At 35.4% G+C, this 21,060-nt stretch overlaps 1 protein-coding gene across 1 annotated transcript in view; it reads right to left on the minus strand.

Moving 5' to 3' along the window:
- plekhh1 (pleckstrin homology domain containing, family H (with MyTH4 domain) member 1) overlaps positions 1-21,060 on the minus strand; it is a 42,445-nt gene that overhangs the window by 6,708 nt on the left and 14,677 nt on the right. Inside the window, exons 4-21 of the mRNA XM_073826601.1 lie at positions 20,996-21,058; positions 20,832-20,913; positions 20,600-20,743; positions 17,945-18,741; positions 16,705-16,783; positions 14,533-14,624; positions 14,223-14,370; positions 13,906-14,042; positions 12,256-12,366; positions 12,063-12,149; positions 10,169-10,327; positions 9,493-9,573; positions 9,142-9,321; positions 7,016-7,127; positions 6,686-6,798; positions 2,592-2,768; positions 2,404-2,501; positions 91-268 (exon numbers count right to left, since the gene is read on the minus strand). Of these exons, the coding sequence (XP_073682702.1) occupies positions 91-268; positions 2,404-2,501; positions 2,592-2,768; positions 6,686-6,798; positions 7,016-7,127; positions 9,142-9,321; positions 9,493-9,573; positions 10,169-10,327; positions 12,063-12,149; positions 12,256-12,366; positions 13,906-14,042; positions 14,223-14,370; positions 14,533-14,624; positions 16,705-16,783; positions 17,945-18,741; positions 20,600-20,743; positions 20,832-20,913; positions 20,996-21,058 (2,838 nt within the window). The remainder of the gene's footprint in view (positions 1-90; positions 269-2,403; positions 2,502-2,591; positions 2,769-6,685; positions 6,799-7,015; positions 7,128-9,141; positions 9,322-9,492; positions 9,574-10,168; positions 10,328-12,062; positions 12,150-12,255; positions 12,367-13,905; positions 14,043-14,222; positions 14,371-14,532; positions 14,625-16,704; positions 16,784-17,944; positions 18,742-20,599; positions 20,744-20,831; positions 20,914-20,995; positions 21,059-21,060) is intronic.

Genomic DNA, 21,060 nt, shown 5'->3' on the forward strand with positions numbered 1-21,060 from the left:
CGGCATGAGGGTGAGTAATTAATGACAGAATTTTCATTTTTTTGTGTGAACTATCCCTATCAATGGGAACAGAAAGCATTTTGAATGTACCTCATAAGTGTTGTTCATGAAGTGAACAGGTATGCTGAAGGGTAGCGAGTGATGGTAGGGGTTTCTCAGCAGAATAGACAGAATTTCCATTCGTGAAGGCTTTGCCTCTCTCTCTCCATTCTGTAAAGTTCTCTCGACTGAGCGCTGGCAGTACACAGCATACTTCCCCACTTCAGTCCTGTGGGTGTACACACATAAATACAGGTTTTCAAATTCAATTACACAGGACATCGCTGCAAAAAACCTTATTCGTATCAGTATCTAAGTCTTGTTTTGCAATAAGTATATGAAAGCATATATCTATATATATATATATATTTTTTTTTTTTTTTTTTTGCAGCAGCAGCAGCCTTTTTTGACAGTGTTTTTATTTATCAAGTAAGATATACTGAATATGACATACTTAAAGGGTTAAAAATGAAAATTCTATCATTAATTTCTGTCATTAAGTACTTTGCTCGTCTTCAGAAAACAAATTAAGATTTCTATGCTGGGTCAGAAAGCTCTTGGATTTCATCAAAAAATATCTTAATTTGTGTTCTGAAGACAAACAAAGATCTTACGGGTTTGGAATGACATGAGGGTGAGTAATTAATGACAGAATTTTCATTTTTGGGTGAACTATACCTTTAAATTATGAGAGGCAAAACAACAAATATTGTTAAAAATAAATAAATAAAATAAAATCTGAATATAATAATGAATATATATTTATAAATTTGAATATACAAATGTACATTCATATCATTATAACATTTTTGTTGTTTTTTTGGCAAGAAATGAATTAAACTGATTTAAAAATGATATTAACAACTTTAATAATGTTACAATCGATTTCAAATTAATGCTTTTCAAATTAGAATGATTCCTAAAGAATCATGTGACAGTGTGACTGATGGCAATTCCTCTTTGCCACAGGAAGAAATTACATTTTAAAATATGTTTAAAATATATTAAAAAATACAAAACAGTTGTTTTAAGTTTTAAAAATATTTCACACTATTACTGTTTTTACTGTTCCTTTGCAGAAACAAATGCAGCCTCAGAGAGAAGAAAATACTTCTTTCAAAAATATTAAAATTTAAAACTTTTGAACTATGGTGTATGTGTTGTAAATGTGAACATATAAAGAGTTCATTTGCAAAAACAGATAACTCAGTTTTTAACAGTTTTCAAAAAATATGTTTTTCCATTGTTCATTCCAATTAATCTCAATCAAACTGCAGTTGGGTTATTTTGATATGAAGTAAAAATAACAAAAAAATACAGCTAACTAACACAATAAAAACACGATAATTGAAAATTTCACGCAGTTATCTGCTTTTGCAAATAAACTCTTCATATATAGTTTTAAATCTGAATTTATAAAATGTAAATTCTTAAAATATACATCAGTTATAAATACTGAACAAACTAGAATATATATTTATAAATTATGTGTTTATAATTTGTAATATGTGACCTTGGATCACAAAACCAGTCATAAGGGTTCATTTTTGAAATTGAGAAATTGATTGAAATTTCTATTCTAAAAGCCGAATAGGGCAATATTTGGATGAGATACAACTATCTGGAATCTGGGTGCAAAAAAATAGTTTACATTTACAAAATATCTTCATAGAACATGTTCTTTACTTAATATCCTAAGGATTTTGTCATAAAAGAAAAACTTCTTACATGGATTTTTTTGTCTTGTTTCCTGTCAAAATATCTAAAAATTCTTAAATCAAGAAGGCTTTTCTAAACGAGTAGAAAAAACAAGTCAAAATTGAGTGTGTTTTTGCTTGAAACAAGCAAAATAATCTGCCAATGGGATAAGAAAAATAATTTTGTTTTCTGTTTGAAATAAGATATTTTTGCTTACCCCATTGGCAGATTATTCAGCTTGGTCTAAGCAAAAAATGCACTTAATTTTAACTTTTCTGAGAACAAGATTTTTTTTTTTACTCATTTAGAAAATCTTTTTTGATTTTTTGCAATGTTGCTACAAATATACCCGTGCTACATAAGACTGGTTTTGTGGTCCAGGGTCACATATGTATTTATAAAATATGTATTTATAAGTCAAAATATAGAGCTAGAAATCCTGAATATATAGCTGTCATTCCAAATATCTGTAAATAATAATGCATTTATAATATTACATTTTGAAATATTTGTATATATTATAAATATACATAATATTTGAGAATCAGTTTAGAAGTGAATATCGGAATTAATTCAACACAGGTGAGTGAGTGAGTGAGTGAGTGAGTGAGTGAGTGAGTGAGTGAGTGAGTAAGTGAGTAAGTGAGTGAGTGAGTGGCCAGTAACCTGGGATCTGCGTTCCGCTGCAGGTACTGTCTCAGATACCACAGGAAATGGTGCTGAGGCAGGAAGAGAGCTACACACAATGATAACAGCTGCCAGCACTGAGGAAGAAAGAGAGATATAGAGATTGAGATATAAATTGCTTCGTATGATGATACAGTGTGAGGTGTGTGCACAAGTATGACACTGACCTGAGTGAGGGAGTAGTTGTGAGGAGTCCGGCAGTTAGTCTGTTTGATCAGCTGACAGTACATCTCATTCTGCAGCTCTGGATGTGTTAGGCACACTTGCAGTGCATTCTGGGCCAGCGAGGTGTGGTAGTCAATGGAGGGAGATTCCACCAGCACATTGATGAACAGCTGACATGACTACCAGGGGGACAGAAGTGTTTGGAGAGACAGGCCAAATGAGTTTGAAATATACGGCACTACCATCTGTGAACCAGCAGATGGCGCACTGCTCACAGAACATGTCAGCATGCACAGCTGGTTCTGTGGCAGCACAGACAGCGCATGCAACAACACGCTTTACTTTCTTATTAACATTCCGTTTCTGTTCGTACAGAAATTCTTACAATGCAAATTAAATCAAGTCAGGATGTAGCTGTCAACCCCCCATTCATTACTTCAGAGTGGGAGGCCTTTTCTTTCAGTATCAAATGACTACCTAAAAAGCCCCTCTGATCTTCAAAGAGCACTGAGGGCTGCGCATGATGCTAGCTCTCGAGGATACGCCATTGAACCGTCAATAGGGCATAATGTCTGCAAACCTCTGGAGAACAGGCTTCTCAATAGACAAACGGCAGCCTGAGGAGAAACTACGAGCAAGTGGAATGAGACGATCTCTCCAAACACTGTCAGCGATCCTCTTTGAACTCGAAATGAAATGTTTAGGCCTGTCCTCAAAATGAGATGTTACAGGGCTAGAGCTGTTTCCCACACAAACTGCTGTGAGCCAGTTGTTGAGGAGTCATTAGCTAGAAATAGTGATGCTACTAAGTACTTAACTTTTTCACATTATTTACATGTAGCTTTACAAATGTGTGATTTCTCAAATGTTTTGATACTCAAAAATGAAAATTCTGTCATTAATTACTCACCCTCATGTTGTTCTAAACCTGTAAGACCTTTGTTTATCTTCAGAACACAAATTAAGCGGACGCTCTGATGTAGAATGTCCATCTCTCTTTGTTTATCATCTGTAAATTGGTAGTTGACAAATGGGCAGTAAAAAATGCTTATTTTGTAAAAGACCAATTTTGAAAACAAAAACAAAAAAACAACAACAGTAAAGTCTGACTCCTAACTTCATCAACTCTTTTTTTTTTTTACATTTTTACTGAACTGTACCATAGGAGAGAGGTTTATATTCATTGCTGGACACTTATTTTCATATAGTGTTATTTATTTAATATGAAAATTATAATTAACAATTTTTTTCTTCATGACTTGTTGGAAAATTAAGACAAACTTTGCTGTCATCCCTTCAAAACTGCTGAAAATTATACCATTTTAAGATGAGTGATATTTATATCTCCCCTAGTGCAATACTCAACCGTTATTTTAAGATATCTTGAGATAAAAACAAATCTGTGGTTCTTTTTTGTGTCACACCATAGGACATTACGTCACACTAAAGGACAGAAATGGTAGTTATTCAAGTATTTCTATTTAATTTTGAACGTGTCAAAGGAGAAAGAAAGGTTAATTTTAATACAAACAATATTAACTTTTTTTTTAATTACTATCTTAGTCAATCAGTATGTTACTTAAACTATTTTAGACCCCCTGCTGCATATGCGGCACAGCAAAATATGATTGATATTTATGATACAGCTAAATATTATTGATATATGATTGAAACTATATTCATTAATATGTGAATGAATATTTTAAAACTATATGGCTACTCTTTTTAAGGCATCATTTTGATTCTATTTAATCTCGCTCTCTCCCTTCTGGTGGATCCCTGTTAATTTTCTGTCTATATTTCCGTGTCCTCTCTCTTCCACTTATTTCTTTCCCTCAGTTCTTTCCGTTTCAAAAACAAAGTATGACATTTAATACTTATTTTAATGAACATTAACAAATTGTTTAATGTAATAATTGCATTTAAGAACACTAAAAAGTATCCAAAAAGTATAAAAAGGTTAAACAAGTCTTATTTAAATATTTAAAATGCTTCTTAAAGAGACCTTGTCCTCTGGTGTGACATCTTTGTCCTATAGTGTGACAGTACAGGTGTCACACCAGAGGACATTTTCTGTTACACCAAAGGACGTTTCAGCCTTTTGTGTCAATTAATGACCTTGATATTCCGAGCTAACCTATCATTAGCAGTTAGCAAGACACATTTGCATAATTTTCCATGATTATGTAATTTAACAGTTTTTAATTAAAATATATAAATTAGGGATGGCACACCAAAGGACAGCAAAACGTTTTGTAGTTGTTCCAAAAAAGTCAAATATTTGAACAATTCTGAGACAAAAATTGACCATGTGCATGGTCTTCAGTAACATGATCATGAATGGGGTCCTTCCAGTGTTGTTTTCGTCAACGATGACGATGACTAAATCATTTCGTTGACGCCACTTTTTTTCATGACGATAACGAGACGATGACAAGATAGAAATGGCTCGTTGATGACTAAAACATGACGAGACGTGTGTGAGTTTTCGTTGACGAGACGAGAATAGATGAAAATGTTAGTGGGTGGTCCGTCAGACGTTTAAAATGCATGACATTTCCGCTTATTGTGCATGCCAATTAAAACTTAAAAAGTATCTGACGCTATGGCAAGCCGTTTTAGCATTAAATACTCTTTGCTATACTAGTATGGCAAGCCGTTTTAGCATTCCATCCGTTTGTCTTTTATGTTCTAAAACATTCCTTCATTATTGTAATTATTGGTGAAAATAGTCGATCCGGAAGCTCACATTGTGTTGAACTATAGATCTGCTATTTTCAGAACTTATAAGTGACACTACCCAACAGCAAAATATTTACTGACCTACATTAATTTGTTAAAAGACTACTTTTTTCCCTTTTTTTGACTAAAACTAGACTAAAACCTTTTTGACTTTTCGTCGACTAAAACTAGACTAAAACCTTTTTGACTTTTCGTCGACTAAAATTGGACTAAAACTATCACATATAGAAGTGACTAAAATTTGACTAAAACTAAGAAGCATTTTAGTCCAAAAGACTAAGACTAAGACTAAATCTAAGATGGTTGTCAAAAACAACACTGGTCCTTCAACTAATTAAAGTTTTCTCTGGAATTGTCCAATTTAAAATCAGGATTATGGTGTCACACCAGAGGACAAAATGTATCAAGCTCCTACGCTTTCAGAAATAGTTGGATGAAAAAAATAATTTGCCATTTACTAGACACTTGCACAATTATGCCAGAGGTATTGATTAACTTTTTCTTTTTCTTTTCTTTTTAATTTACAAAATTTAATTTATTGAACCATATTTGAGACAGTCACACCGTAGGACAATTTTGAGATTTGGCTCAAAAAAAAAAAAAAAAAGTATTCTCATAGCTTCATAACATCACGGTTGAACCATTGATGTGTTACACAGACTATTTTAATGATGTCCTTACTACCTTTCTGGGCCTTGAATGTGCCAATTGCATTGTTGTCTATGCAGGATCAGAAAGCTCTTGGATTTCAACCAAAAATATCTTAATTTGTGTTCAGAAGATAAACAAAGGTCTTACAGGTTTGTGAGAGTAATTAATGACAAGATTTTCATTTAGCTTTTTTCTACATTGTTAACCATGATTTAGTTTGTGTTCCCATTTGATAATGTAACAGAGATCCTTAATGTTTCGTGCCAAAAACATCTCTGATTTTATTACTTGTAGTGTATCCAAGTACTACTGTTTCAAAAGTGTAGCCTGAATGTAGTTGAACTACTATAAATTATAAGTAGCATGTATCCTGGGAAGATACAGTTTCAAAGCAGCTTCCCCAAGACTGCAGAGAGATTTTACGTCAATCAGAGCCAAATCCAGCTCATTATCTCCTGCGCTATAATGAGCACAAGGCCTCCCATCACAGCCTTTGATCCTGCTGTGAGAGACACAGTAGCTCTCTCACACACAGGGACAGGACGGCACCATCAACCCTCAGGAGAGGAGGATGAGGACAACTTAGAAGTGTTTTCAGAGATAGAGTGATGCTTCAAGGAAGATAAAGCCAACAAGAGGACATAAAGACTAGAGCGTTTGTGAATGTGAGAGAGTAAAAGAAGACACAGACGAGAGCGTTCACCTTAAAGAGCTTCAAAGCCTCTGTTTGAAGTGCCTCGGAGGGCAGCGTGGTGAGAGGGTACCGCAGTCCCTCTTTACTGAAACACAACACTTCACATTTCCACAGAGCAGAGTCTGCACACAAGAACACACAACAGATTGAAAAACTAATTAAAATGGCACAACAGCTGTTATCAGGCCATAAGAACTGGTCATAAACACAGTCTGGGGTCTATATAGAGTAATTCAATCTGTCTGTCTCAATTTAAAACCATCCATCAAGTAACCTGAGAAGCAGTTGTACATGTTGTAGAAGTGTGCAATTGGTAGATATTTTAAAGTAACTTCTGACCTGAGTCTCCATCCACATCCAACAGCTTGCCAATCAGCTGCTCGTACTCGGTGCCCACCCTCAAACTGGCACAGCTGCCTGCCCCGACGGTCAGATGGTACAGCCAGGTGTCCTACGAGAAAGATGTTTAACTGGGCTGAATTTCATTTACCAAAAGGAGTGACACTATTGAACAGCTAAAGTGATAGTCAACAAACGTTAGTAGTGTAGCTCAAGTGTTGTTCTTAAAGGAGTAGCTCACTTCCAGAACAAAAATTTACAGATAATCTACCCCCTTGTCATCGAAGATGTTCATGTCTTTCTTTATTTAGAAATGATGTTTTTTGAGGAAAACATTTTAGGATGTTTATCCATATAGTGGACTTCTATGGTCCCCGTTAGTTTGAACGTCCAAAATGCAGTTTAAATGCAGCTTCAAAGGGCTCTAAACGATCCCAGCCAAGGAAAAGGGGTCTTATCTAGTGAAACGATTGATTATTTTCTAAAAAAATAAAAAAATAAAAAATTACAATTCATATGCATTTTAATCTCATATGCTCGTTTTGTCTAGCTCTGCATGTACTCTGTGTATTCCGGTTCAAGACAGTTAGGGTATGTCGAAAAACTCCCTTCACATTTCCTCCCCAAAATCATCCTACATCACTGTTTTACCTTTTTTTTTTTTTGTAAAGGGCGTTTGATCTTCTTTGCACATTGACTTTGTAAACACTGGGTCGGTACTTCTGCAGCGCTGTAGGATGATTTTGAAGTTGGAGGAGAAAATAAGATGGGAGTTTTTCCACATACCCTAACTGTATTGAACTGGATTATATAGAGTACATGGCAGAATTAGACAAAAAGAGCATTTAAGGTTTTTTATTTTTCTGAAAATGAGCAATCGTTTCATTAGATAAGACCCTTATCCCTTGGATCGTTTAGAACCCTTTGAAGCTGCATTTTAACTGCATTTTGAAAGTTCAAACTCACGGGCACCATAGAAGTCCACTATAATGAAGAATTGTTTTCCTCAAAAAACATAATTTCTTTACGACTGAAGAAAGAAAGACATGAACATTTTAGATGACAATGGGGTGAGTACATTATCTGTACATTTTTGTTCTGGAAGTAAACTACTCCTTTAACAAACTGTTAAAAATCATTTTCATTATGTAAAATAATATATTAATGTTATAAACAGTTTTGGGAAGGTTACTTTGCAAATGTAATAGGTTACAGATTACAAGTTACCTTATTTACACTGTAATAAGTCGTGTAACTATTGTAATTACGTTATTAAGGTAATGTAACTGACTACATTTGATTACTTTTTAATTACTTTTCTAAATTTGTAACAAATGTTTTTAATTGTTGATCATTTTCAAGCATTTAATCCAGGCAGTGTTAATTTTACAGCAGTTCTTGACACCAAAAGACTTTTAAAATCCTTAATCTCTTTAATTAAGATTATAATAATTTAATTTTAAAGCATAACCACTAGAAAGTTTGACTTCAGCAGACAGATTGTTCTGAATGCAGATTTAAAATCATAACAAGAAATAGTAAATATTAATACAACTATTTTTGATAATTTACTCACCCCTGTGTCATCCAAGATGTTCATGTCTTTCTTTCTTCAGTCGAAAAGAAATTAAGGTTTTTGAGGAAAACATTACATGATTTTTATCCATATAGTGGACTTCAATGGGGATCAACTGGTTGAAGGTCGAAACTGCAGTTTCAATGCAGCTTCAAAGCACTCTACACGATCCCAGTTGAGGAATATGTGAATGTCTAGTAAAACGATCGGCCATTTTCTAAAAAAACAAATTAAAATTGACACACTTTATTTAGAAAATAGCTAATCATTTCGCTAGATAAGGCCCTTATTCCTCAGGTGAGATCGTGTAGAGCCCTTGGCTTAGACCTTCAACCCCGCTGATCCCCATTGAACTCCACCTTATAAAGAAAAATCCTGAAATGTTTTAATTACTTTTCGACTGAAGAAGGAAAAACGTGAGCATCTTGGATGACATGGGGGTGAGTAAAGTATCAGGAATTGTTTAATTCTGGAAGTGAACTATTATAATAAACAGTACTCAAGTATATGCTAGGCAAAATTTAGATTGTGTTTGTGTTTTAAGTGGTACCTTTTCTTGTTTAGTCCCAACAAGCAGGTAGGTAGGGCTTTGCTCTTTGGGATGGACCACTAACGTGAAGTGAGAGGAGAGGAAGCCCCGCCCACCTGCTTCATAATCTTCATCAGAGTCACATGACCTGTCCACTTCTTCCACTCGCGCTTCCCGGACGCGTAGCTGACCCAGTGGGAACTGGAAAAAACATATTTGATCTCATTTATTATAGCATCATTCATACAATTCGTTACAAATTCCGTGAATTTTTTTTTTTTATATCAGGCACTTTAAGTTTCAATTGAAACTGTGCAGAGTTGGAAAAATTAAAGGAAGAACAAGACATTAAAGGAAGCTGAAGATATCCACCTTGTCATCCTGGTTCCGGTAGTAGTAGAAGACTTTCCCAATCAAAGCACACCACACAAGCTTTGAATGACCATGTTTCACCTGTAGTAAAATGAAAGACATCATCAAAAAAATATAGGACAAAATATATTACATTTGTTGTGTGGTTAATAATGTTTCTCATTCATCAAACCAAAAGTGAATGGTCAAATGAATTAAAATGGGACAATCATGCAATTCCAAACATACCAATTTGCCAAGCAAACACACATACAGGAAAAAAAGCATTACTTATATATCCTGGCCTGTCAATCAAAGCCCTTGAGATGTGGTGAAGTCACCCCCACCCCACACATACACAGCCTGTGATCAAGGACTCCCTATCAGACACATTCCAGGCCTGATGACCTCAGCTCTGTCCCAGCATGTACCAACCATCTGAGAATCTCATCCCACACTGTCACTTGCTCATTCCTTCGTTAATTGTCAACACTTCATTGTTTTATACATGTTAAAACTCTTACTATTATTATACGAAAATAGCTGCATTGACAAGCTGGACTATATGTAGATACACTGGCTAATGTCATGAGCTGATGCACATTCAAAAGTAAAACTAAAACCAAATTGAATTTTCATTGGGCTAAGCCAGACTGAATCATTCTCAAACCTTAATAACACCCCTGTGAGCTCATACCTTAGTAAGCCAGCCTCGCACCGTGGGCTTAGCTTCTTTATCCATTGAAATTGGTCCACTGGCCTGGACCTTGAGAACATTCTGGAGAACTCTGATCCAGTCCTCCAGGATATTTGGGGAGTCTGCAGCCAAGTAAAAGGTCTTCTTCTCTGTAATTAACTAGAAACAACACGCAAATGAGAAAAACATGGGCAGAGATTTAGTCATCAGAACTGGTTAATCATATATGATTATGATGGCACTGATATGAAAATTCTGATTCTGATAAGCAGAAAAATATTTTCATTTTAGGAATTTTTTATAATCGATTAATTGCAGATAATAAAAAGGAAATGTTGAGATAATAAAATATTTGCTCTAAATATATAAATAAAAAGGCTCATGACTGATCTAGTCGACATGTACATAACTATGACTCTAAACTCTAAACTAAAATTCTAAATAATTTCCGCCATAATGCAATGCCCAGTAGAATTTATTCTAATATTAGTAATTATTAATAATAGTAAACAGATGGCCCACAATAAATAAATTCAATATCAGCATTTTAGAACGAATCTCTTGAATGAATGATTCAACAAAAAATAAATTTCTTAAAGGGTTAGTTCGTCCCAAAATGAAAATTAGCCCATGATTTACTCATCCTCGAAGCATCCTAGGTGTATATGACTTTGTTTTTTTAGACAAATCCAATCAGAGATATATTAAAACTTATCCTGGCTCTTCCCAGCTTTATAATGGCAGTGGGTGGGTGTTTCTGTTCAACAGTCCAAAACAAGTCCAATAAAGTGCATCCATCCATAATAAAAAGTGCTCCACATGGCTCCGGGGTATGAATAACTGTAGTGAATCAATGCGTCTTTGCAAGAAAAATATCCATATTTAATATGTAGTAGTCAATTTTTCTCTAGCTTGTGCTAACTGTTGTACACTGAAGCCGTTCCATTGTGCATGCGCCACTGAGAAGTGACGAACGGGTAAAGAAAAAGTATGGAAACTTTCGATATAAACCAAAAGGAGCCACCTGGAGCCATGTGGAGCACTTTTTACTATGGATGGATGCACTTTATTGGACTTCTTTTAGACTGTTGAACAGAAACACCCACCCACTGCCATTATAAAACTTGGAAGAGCCAGGACTTTTTTTATTATAACTCCAATTGGATTCAACTGAAAGAAGAACGTCATATACACCTAGGATGCTTTGTGGGTGAATAAATCATGGGCTAATTTTCATTTTTGGCTGCTAACCTTTTAAAATTCACTTGTAGCCACCTAGTGTAATCAATGTACAATGAAATCAACAAATGTTATTTGAAGCAAAAATTACTTTCAAAAGATAATTTGCTCCATTTAGATCGCTATCATAGACATCAGCGTTTTTATCCAAACTATAAACTTTAATCCCAGTACTTCTGTGGTAATATGAATAATGTAAGACAGAAATAATACTGTGTGGTTGAAAAGACTGAATTAGTCTGTCTGTCTCTCTGTCTGTCCATGAGCGAACTGAAAATTTGGCAGTGTGTGAAGATTCTACATCATCTTGACCATGATGGAATGTATTGCAAAATTTCTTCCAAGTCATATGGTAACAGTAAAACCCGTCCAGATGACCTACAAGAAATTCTGCAAGACATTTTATGATTATGATATATTATTCCTCCCAAATTGTGATTACACTGATTCAAGATTGAGGAAATTATACATAATTCCCCATTATTATTATTATTATTACGCCTTTGAAAACCCAATAATGACAGCACTTAAGAGCTGAACATCCCCTCAAAACGCAAGCGGAACTCATGTGATACCCATATCAGGCTGTTTCTGAAAGCCTCAGGCTGACAGATTTGTTAAAGGCTGTTTAGGTGTATCAGCGTGTGTCTCTTACCTGGAATGTCTGCGCTCCCTCTCCGCGGGCTATATGACACGAAGAGTTTAGCTCCATTTGGCCCTGAGGTTTCCGGATCACGTCACTCTGAGAACAGAACAAAGGCAGATATCATCAGCGCTGTAACTCTAAACTTCCTTCCCTCACACCGTCTCTCAAATACCACCTTAGAGTTATAGAAAAGTCTACTCACCGGCGACTTATAGTACAAGATCTCCCCGTTTCTCAGAATAAACCAGCGCCTTTTCCAAGCTTTTACCTGACTGCCCATTTTCAGCAAGTAACCCGTCTTTTCTAGAGTCTCCTATATTGAAAGACACATACAAAGCCTTTAAACATGGACAATCTGTCTACTATCCTTCAAACAGAAATGGGACTGAGGTGAATGGGAATGCTAACTAATAGCTTTCTCCAGCTTTCTCTAAAAGGTAATACTAAAAAGTAAGAATAGATTGTATAATGGTTACAAATGTCATCTGAAGAACCTCTATACTAAAAGATGCATATACACACTACCATTCAAAAGTATTGGGTCAATAAGACACTGGATGTAAAATTCATTTAATTCATTCAATGTTTTCATGTAAATATGTCTTAAAAGCATGTGGGCATAACCACCCTACAATGACAAAAATCCATTCACTCCTTTTTTTAATCCCCAAATAACCTAAACAGTCTCGATTATCGATCCGTTTTGATTTTCTGTCATCTTCTGACGATTTTATGACATCTTACTGTTTAACCGCTCATATTTCTGCCCTATTATTGTCTCGTAAGCAATGCAGGTGTTTTATAGTTGGATGTAAAAGTTAAAGACATCAGAGCCACTAAGAACGCAGTGGATTAGTTTTGGTTTTGATGGTAACACACCAGCGAATACACAAAAAACAGAAGAGAGGGGTGGAGTCAGCAGTAGCTCATTACCATTTAAAGAGACATGGACAGACATGGGTTGCTGTGAACAGAGGTGTTTTTGACGAGATAAAAAGGGTGTTGTTTTACACAATTACTGAGGAATTTTAACCAAAGTATGTTGCAGACATTTCACGAAGACCCTACAGAATCATACCAACTTGTGGAAAATGGGCATCCAATGTCCCCTTCAAAAGAAATTAATAAAGAAATAAACACTTTTATTCAGCAAGAATGCATTAGATTGTGACATCAAAAATGACAGTAGCTGCATCAATTGCGAAAAAAACTCCCATATATCGCAAAAAAGTTTTACGCTCACATGAGGTGGTTTTTCAGGCAATTCGAAAAAGGAATATCTCGCAAAACAGCAATGGAAACTGGTTTTTCGCTTTTACAGGTCACATTCGATTAGATATAGCCAAAATTCCACAACTTATCGTGAGAGGAAAAAAAAATGTTTTATTCGCATAACATCGGTTAATGGAAACGCCACCATTTCGCAATGCTTTTAAATCAACATTTATAAAATATCGCCAAAGTTTTGTGAAAATCTGTAATGGAAACACGCCTAGTAAAGACAGTAAAAAAATCCTAAATTCCTTTTGTAAATATTTCTATTTTAAATAATTGTTGTTCTCTTGAACTTTCTACTCATCAAAAAATCTAAAAAAAAAAAGTTAGAATGGTTTCTGAATGATCATGTGACACTGAAGATTAGAGCAATGGCTGATGAAAATTCAGCTTTGCCATCAAAGAAATAAAGTACATTTTAAAATGTATTACACTGTATTTTCTCTGTATTTTATAATCAATTAAATAGAGCCATGGTGAGCGTAAGAAATTTCTTACAGACCCTATATTTTTGAATAGAAATGTAGAAGAGAAGACAAATATACAGGTGGCTCAAATGAAGAGCTCAGAAACATACCGGTCCGACACTCTCGCATGAGTAGGACGAGGTACGTTGCACCTTATGCTCAGGCTCTGAGCAGTCACTGTCCAGTGAGTACGCATCTGGAGGAATGGCATAGTCACTCTCTGAACTGATGGAGGACATAGACACACCTGCAGGACAAAAGATACAAACATGTTCAAGAACCTGGATCTTTGAAAATTTAAATTGATAAAAAAAATGTACACATAATTTGATTATAAAACACTTAAATAAACTGGTTAATTATCTCAAATGGTTTTAAAAAAGTGAAATAAAAGCTCAAGAGTGGGTTATATTACAGATTTTCTCACCTCTTTTGACAGCACGGGGGCTGCCAGGGATGCTACCCTTCTTATCTGGCACCAGTGTAGATGTGTGCAGGCTGGCCAATGAGCTGCTGTCGTCTTCTGAACCAGAGTCATCATCAGGGAGTGGGACACTGCTGATCTGAGTTGCTTTCTGAAAAGGCAGTAGCACATTGTGGGAATGATGTGAAAGACACAACATTTTGTATTATTTTGAAGATTTCTCTCAGTCCTTGTAAAATAGAAATCTAGTGTGACATTTGTAAGCTAAGAATTAAGCTAAGAATTAAGATTCATACTGATGATGTAATCTTACCCCTTTAAGTGTGGAGTACACAGGCACACTGATGTTCTTATAAATGAGGTGTGTGAAGGGGCCAGTTGTTGAGTGCTGAAGTTGGGTGGATACTGGAGAAACAAACGAACAACACTTAGTCTGCAAAGTTGTAAAAATTCATAGGGCCTGGGTGGGCACTTCATTATAATTTCGTAAGGCTATTCCATTTACAGACACCAGTGAAAAATATGTCTTGTGTGTTCGAACATTAATTAGCTTCTTTTTAATTCAATTACATTGTCTTTTTTATGGCAGGTAAACTCTACCATTCAAGAGTCTGTAAAATGTATGTTTTTTGAAAGGAGTTCACATTTACTTGGTCAAAAATATTTTTTACCTTTTTTTTTCGCTTTCTTGTTGTTTTGATTACTTCATTAATTTATTTTTATGCCTGAAAATGGAATTTTAAATAATTTCAAAATTCCCTAATTGTATGTTTTTCATGAAAATAGCAACCCTTTATTATTTTAACAGGTTAAGAACCCAACTTTTAAATATTCCAGAGTACACACTGTAGCTAAATGTGTGTCACACTTATTCAGAGCTCCTAAACGAGTTCTTTGTTCAAACTGTGCAAACTGTGACAGCAGTCAGTCTCTCAATGAATGATGGTTAGGTAAAAATTTCCAGTCGCTATTATTACTTTGCTCTAAAACAGCATCTGTGGTTGAAGTGACCCGGTTTATACAAGATAGCTGTTTATACAACAGCGTAGATAGGTTAAATACATATATTGCCACTTCCAAAACTCTGCCGTGATTATTAGAGATGTAACGATATCAAAATCTCACGATGCCATATTTATTGCGATATTTAAAAAAAGACAAAGGCAAATACTTTGAAAAAATGTACTATTTTATAAATTATTCAATCTAATGCACGTTGAGAGTTCAAGATAAGAGCTCCAACCCATGTTCTTAACTAAGAAAACATTAGTCAGAAAAAACTTAGTGAATTGATTTGTACCTAAATTTTAAAGGGGACTCAACCCTCTTTTTATTTGTGATATACTGTCTCAGTCTAATTTACATTCCCACTGGGTTTTTAGGAAGGGAAACAAATTAGAATGTAATATTATTAACAACAATGACAATAATTGCAAAATACTGTAAAACAATTGCAAAGTAAATGAAAATGAATATTTCACAAGTATATTATGTATATATTGCGTTATATTTCTACAGTAGTGAAATTACATTAAACCGCTAGCTGTCAGCAATTCATACTGCACTTTTAAGCTTTTATTTTGATAGAAACTGCAATAGAGCTTTTATTTTGAAGGAAAACTCCAGCTTCAGTGAAAACAGGCTTACATAAACTCACTACAAATTTAGTGAAATGCTGTAATCATCTGCTGCGAAAATAAAGCATAACTGGTGGCCAGTGCTTTCCCAAATGCATGCTAAACTCACAGCACATGCAATAAACAAGTTCACTACATTCACTGTGAACTGAGCTGTTCTGAGGCACGGAAAATACCGGATTATGAAGTGCGTGCCTCGCTTTGAAATGACTTAATGGTTATTTAGTTAGTTTGACAGATACTTTAAATATATTTTATGTTAGAACAAGAAGTTTAAATATATTTTAAAAACTACACTTTTTGCCAGGAAGACCTATCGTTTCATATCATCATGAAACCACAATAATATCGAGACTATTTCGCTATCGCGATATTGCGATATCACAATATCGATAATATTGTACATCCCTAGTGAGTATGTATTAAACGAAATGTATAAACAAACTTGTGTCTCACTGCAGCACAGAGCACATTTTTGGTGACTTTTGTTGCAGAGTCGAAGTGGAGAGAGGTGAAACACTCGTTGAGATAATTACACAGCGGTTTTATCCTTTCATCACGGCTGATTGAAAAGCAGGGTTTCCATTCTCACCCTCTACTCACAGACCCAGTTGTCCTCTGAAAGCCTCTTAGAAGCTTGAACGAATGGAGATCACACCTGCACAGGTGTGTTCCCCTTAGGTAAGAGGAAGTGACATAAAACAAGTCCTGACTTCTAATTGTCAGATCCAAGAGCATCTGTTTACATGGCATTATAACAGTAAGTTTCAAGACATGCCAGCAAGTTGCTGTTGACAGACATATACTTGAGTGATCGGTGATTGTTACTGATTGGTTGACTGACTGACCTCTTCCAATAGTCTTAGCTCCAAGACAGGCCTCTGAGACTCGCATTCCTGATTTAGCTACCGCATAGATCCGGCTCTCCTAAAAAACACATAAATATGAAAACAGCGATTTTTTTTTTCTTTTTTTTTTACAAAATTTGCCCATTTATTGCTAGGGTGATGTGGGTGATTGCCAGGGTGTTGCATTGTGGTTTGTAAATATTTTGAGTGCTTGTCTATGCAGGATCAGAAAGCTCTTGGATTCTATCAAAAAAAACCTAATTTGTATTCTAAAGATGAATGAAGGTCTTATGGGTTTGGATCTACATTAGGGAAAGTAATTAACAGGGCTGCCCTTGACTAAAGATTCAGTTTGACTAGTAGTTGTTCATTTTAAGCATTAGTCGACTATCAGTTGCACGTTTATTAATAAAACATATAAATCATAATAATAATGAGCCTTTAATTGCCTACATGGCCTAAAAAGCACTTAAGTGCACAAAAAAAAGCTTGCCACAGCACACCAGCAGGTATAATAATTATGAATGTGTCAGGGACAAACAGCAAGGAGACTGCATTAACATATTAATAATATATTGATAAACTACTGCTTTCTTTGTTTTTGGCTTAAGAGATGAAGTCGGCGACACTGACTCTCGCCATCTGCATAAAAAAAGTAGACATTTCACTCTCTATAGATATATTTTTCATGTCTGTGTGGCAAGTATACACAGATTTTCGAAGTTTCCCGCTTAAGTTCACAGAGACCGAGATGGTAGAAAGCGCATCCTGTATGCTTTCATTATTTTACAAAAGCGCAACATTTTGTTGTTATTCTGAGTGCACACAAATAAACGTGAAGTCTTGACATATTCGAAAGATATATTACTTTTGTCTGTATAACTACAAATAAAAGTATTTTAAGAGCAAGTGACCACACTGGTGCCTCCATCTGTCTTGCAGTAAGCGTGCTACTGTTTATCTTCAGACACTTGAATAACATACATTTTTCTAGGTTAACATACATCTTTCAGATAAAAGGCTATATTTTTCGTTACCACATAGACCAGCTGTTAACAATCTATCTGTCACGATTTTTTTTTCTGCGACTAAGCGACTAATAAGATTTTGGTCGACCAAGCCTCTTCTCCTCGATTAGCGGTTAGCCGACTATTAGGGGGCAGCCCTAGTAATTAATGACTTTCCCTTTAAAAAGCTGCAAAATTTGAGGAACAAGCCATAGCATTCTTTCCTATCTTACCCAAGAAGGAAATCGATGCAGAGGTGGTGTAGGTGGTTTTAAAGCTTCTGGGTCCATCATCTCAAACTCCTTGGCCAAGCCCTCAAACAAGCCTCCATCCGTGGACTGGGCTTCCATCTCTGATGCCTCCACCACACCCTCCATGCTTTCAGGAGGCCCTTCATCAATGTCTGTCTCCTCTAGCCCATGTGTGGAAACTGTACCAGGGACCAGGCTGTGGCATGATGGAGATGTGCCGTTTCCGATATCAATACAGACGTTGACCTGATGGAGGCGCTCTATGCCGGGCTGCGGCTGACTGTGGTGTTTCTTCACAAGCTGGATGCTGTCACGGGGGGTTAGAGGGGTGCGAACTTTGGGTAGGGTCATGCTGGTGCCTAAGGGTAAAGCCAGAGGGAAGGGGCATGACAGAGGGAGGCGTACTAATGGGGGTGAGAGGGACACAGGAGGAGGGCTTTTAGGAGTGGGGGTAGGCGTGTCGAAGCCACCCCGACCAGGAGTCTCATATGCTGAGGAGGACGAGGAACAGGATGAGGAAGAAGAGCGAAGGCGCTGGGAACGAAATTTGCTGTTGAGTTCGTCAGAAGAGTGATCTCTGTCCGAGGCTCCTCCCACTAATCGCTCACGTGTTACTCCAAATGAAGGCTCCGCCCCCTCTGCGCTCTCTTTTACAGAGATTGTGTTGTCAACACCGTCTTGACTAGACTTATGAGAGTCTCCTTTATCTTGCAATGTGGGAAGTAGAGATGCACTATGAAAAGCGGAATCGCAACCCTCCGTGATTTTCCTTTTGCTATCTGCAATTTGCAACATATGTAGTTAAAAATTAAATATGAAAGCTGAAACATCCAAAAAGTGCTAAAAAAAAACTAAAACTAAAAATAAACTTTTTTTTTTGAATTATTTAATATTTATGTGACCTTGGACCACAAAACCATAAGAGTCCATTTTTCAAGAGATTTATACATCATCTGAAAGCTTTCCATTTATTTGTGGTTTATGATAGGGCAATATTTGGCTGAGATGAATCAATATTTGGCTGAAAATCTGGAATCTGAGGGTGCAAAAAAACAAAATATTAAGAAAATCGCCTTTAAAGTTGTCCAAATGAAGTTCTTAGCAATGCATATTACTAACCAAAGTTTTGATATACTTACAGTAGAAAATTTACAAAATATCTTCATGGAACATGATCTTTACTAATATCCTAATGATTTTTGGCATAAAAGAAAAATTTATTATTTTGACCCATACATATTTTTGGCCTTTTCTACAAATTTGCCTGTGCTACTTAAGACTGGTTTTGTGAAATTTTCTCTGAAATTTAGGCAACCAAAAATAGTAGGCCCAAACAGAAAATACATTTTTTATTTTTAATAATACTTGACTTTCAATAATAATCAATAACATCTTTAATTGAACAGTGACGTTTAATAAGTTTAATAAAATACAAAAATAATTTCACTAATAATTTCAGTGCATCACTAATATGTTTTGTTAATTCTAATTATATATAAGAATTATTTGTATCAAATCTTGAAAAAAATTTTAATCTTAATTTTTTGGGGAATTTATGGAAAATGCAAAAAATGTTTAAATAAACAGAAAAGACATTTTGGATTTTTAATAATACCTGACTTCCAATAATAATCAATAACATCTTTAATTGAACAGTGATGTTTAATAAGCAAGAAGTTTAATGTTTAATAAGCAAGAAGTTTAATAAAATATCAAAATAATTTCACTAATAATTTCAGTGCATCACTAATATGTTTTGTTAATTCTAATTATATATAAGAATTAGTTTTATCAAATCTTGAAAAATTGTTAAATCTTAATTTTTTGGGGGAATTTATGGAAACTTCAGAAAAATGTTTAAATAAATGTTTAATCCTAGGTCTATACGACTTATATTTATCATACGAATACAATCAGAATTTAATTAAAAAATGTCCTGCCTCCTCCAGGCTTTATAATTAGTGAATGGCTGTTGAGATTTAATAGTCCAACAGAAGCCCAATAAAGTGCATCCATCATCATAAAAAGTACTCCACACAGCTTAGAGGGGTTAATAAAGGCCTTCTGAAATGAATCAATGCGTGTGAACGCTGGAACGACACTCTCATAAATGCGCGTACAACAGTTAGCGGAAGCTAGAGATTACGATTTATAACATTTTAAATATGGATATTTATCTTACACAAATGCATCAATTCACTTCAGAAAGCCTTTATTAAACCCCCAGATCCATGTGGAGTACTTTTTATGATAAATGGATGCACTTTATTTTTCTTCAAAATCTCAACAGCCATTCACTGCCATTATAAAGCTTGGAAGAGCCAGGACATTTTTTTTATATATAACCCAGATTGTACCTCAGATAACTCAAATAACTCTGATTGTATTTGTCCAAAAGAAGGAAGTCATATACACCTAGGATGGCTTGAGTTGTGAAAATCATGGGGTAATTTAAACTTTTGGGTGAACTATCTCTATAGTAATTGGATTTTAAAAACAAAACAAAATGTAACTGTTTTACGCTATAAACCAACATTTTTTAAGACTGTTCATAAGTAAACCCAATAAAAGTGAAATCCACAGATCTATAATAACACGTCAAACTTTTTTGAGGCAGAAAATAATGGTGTACAGTACCTGTAGAGTTGGTTATGCGGGATCCCGTCAATCTCCAGCCCTCCTCCTGAGCAGGTGGTGTCCCGGGGCAGCTGGGAGGGTGAAGTGGACTGGATGGGACCAGATGGGCATCCACCACTGGAGACATGGGCCTTTCAAGAAGAGCTGACAGAAACACAGTGAGATATATTCAAACATAAGCAAAAACAAATGGTAAAAGGAAAGAAAACAGGAAAGTCTAAAAGTTGTTTACTCTGAAACTTTTCTTGCAATATAAGGATCTGCTCGGCCTGCTTCAGATTTGCCTTCTTCAACTGCTGGTTCTCTGTTTCCATCTACAAGACACAAAAAAGAAAGAAATGTAGATGTCACGCTCTGTTTCAACTTACACTTGCAGGTTTCAACGTTTCAACTCACCTCTCGTAACTTAAACGTGACCCAGTCTTTGATTTTGGCAGCCTTTTCTTCAATTATCTTGGACT

This window comes from Garra rufa, chromosome 21 (genome assembly GCF_049309525.1).
Source record: "Garra rufa chromosome 21, GarRuf1.0, whole genome shotgun sequence".
Lineage (NCBI taxonomy): Eukaryota > Metazoa > Chordata > Actinopteri > Cypriniformes > Cyprinidae > Garra > Garra rufa.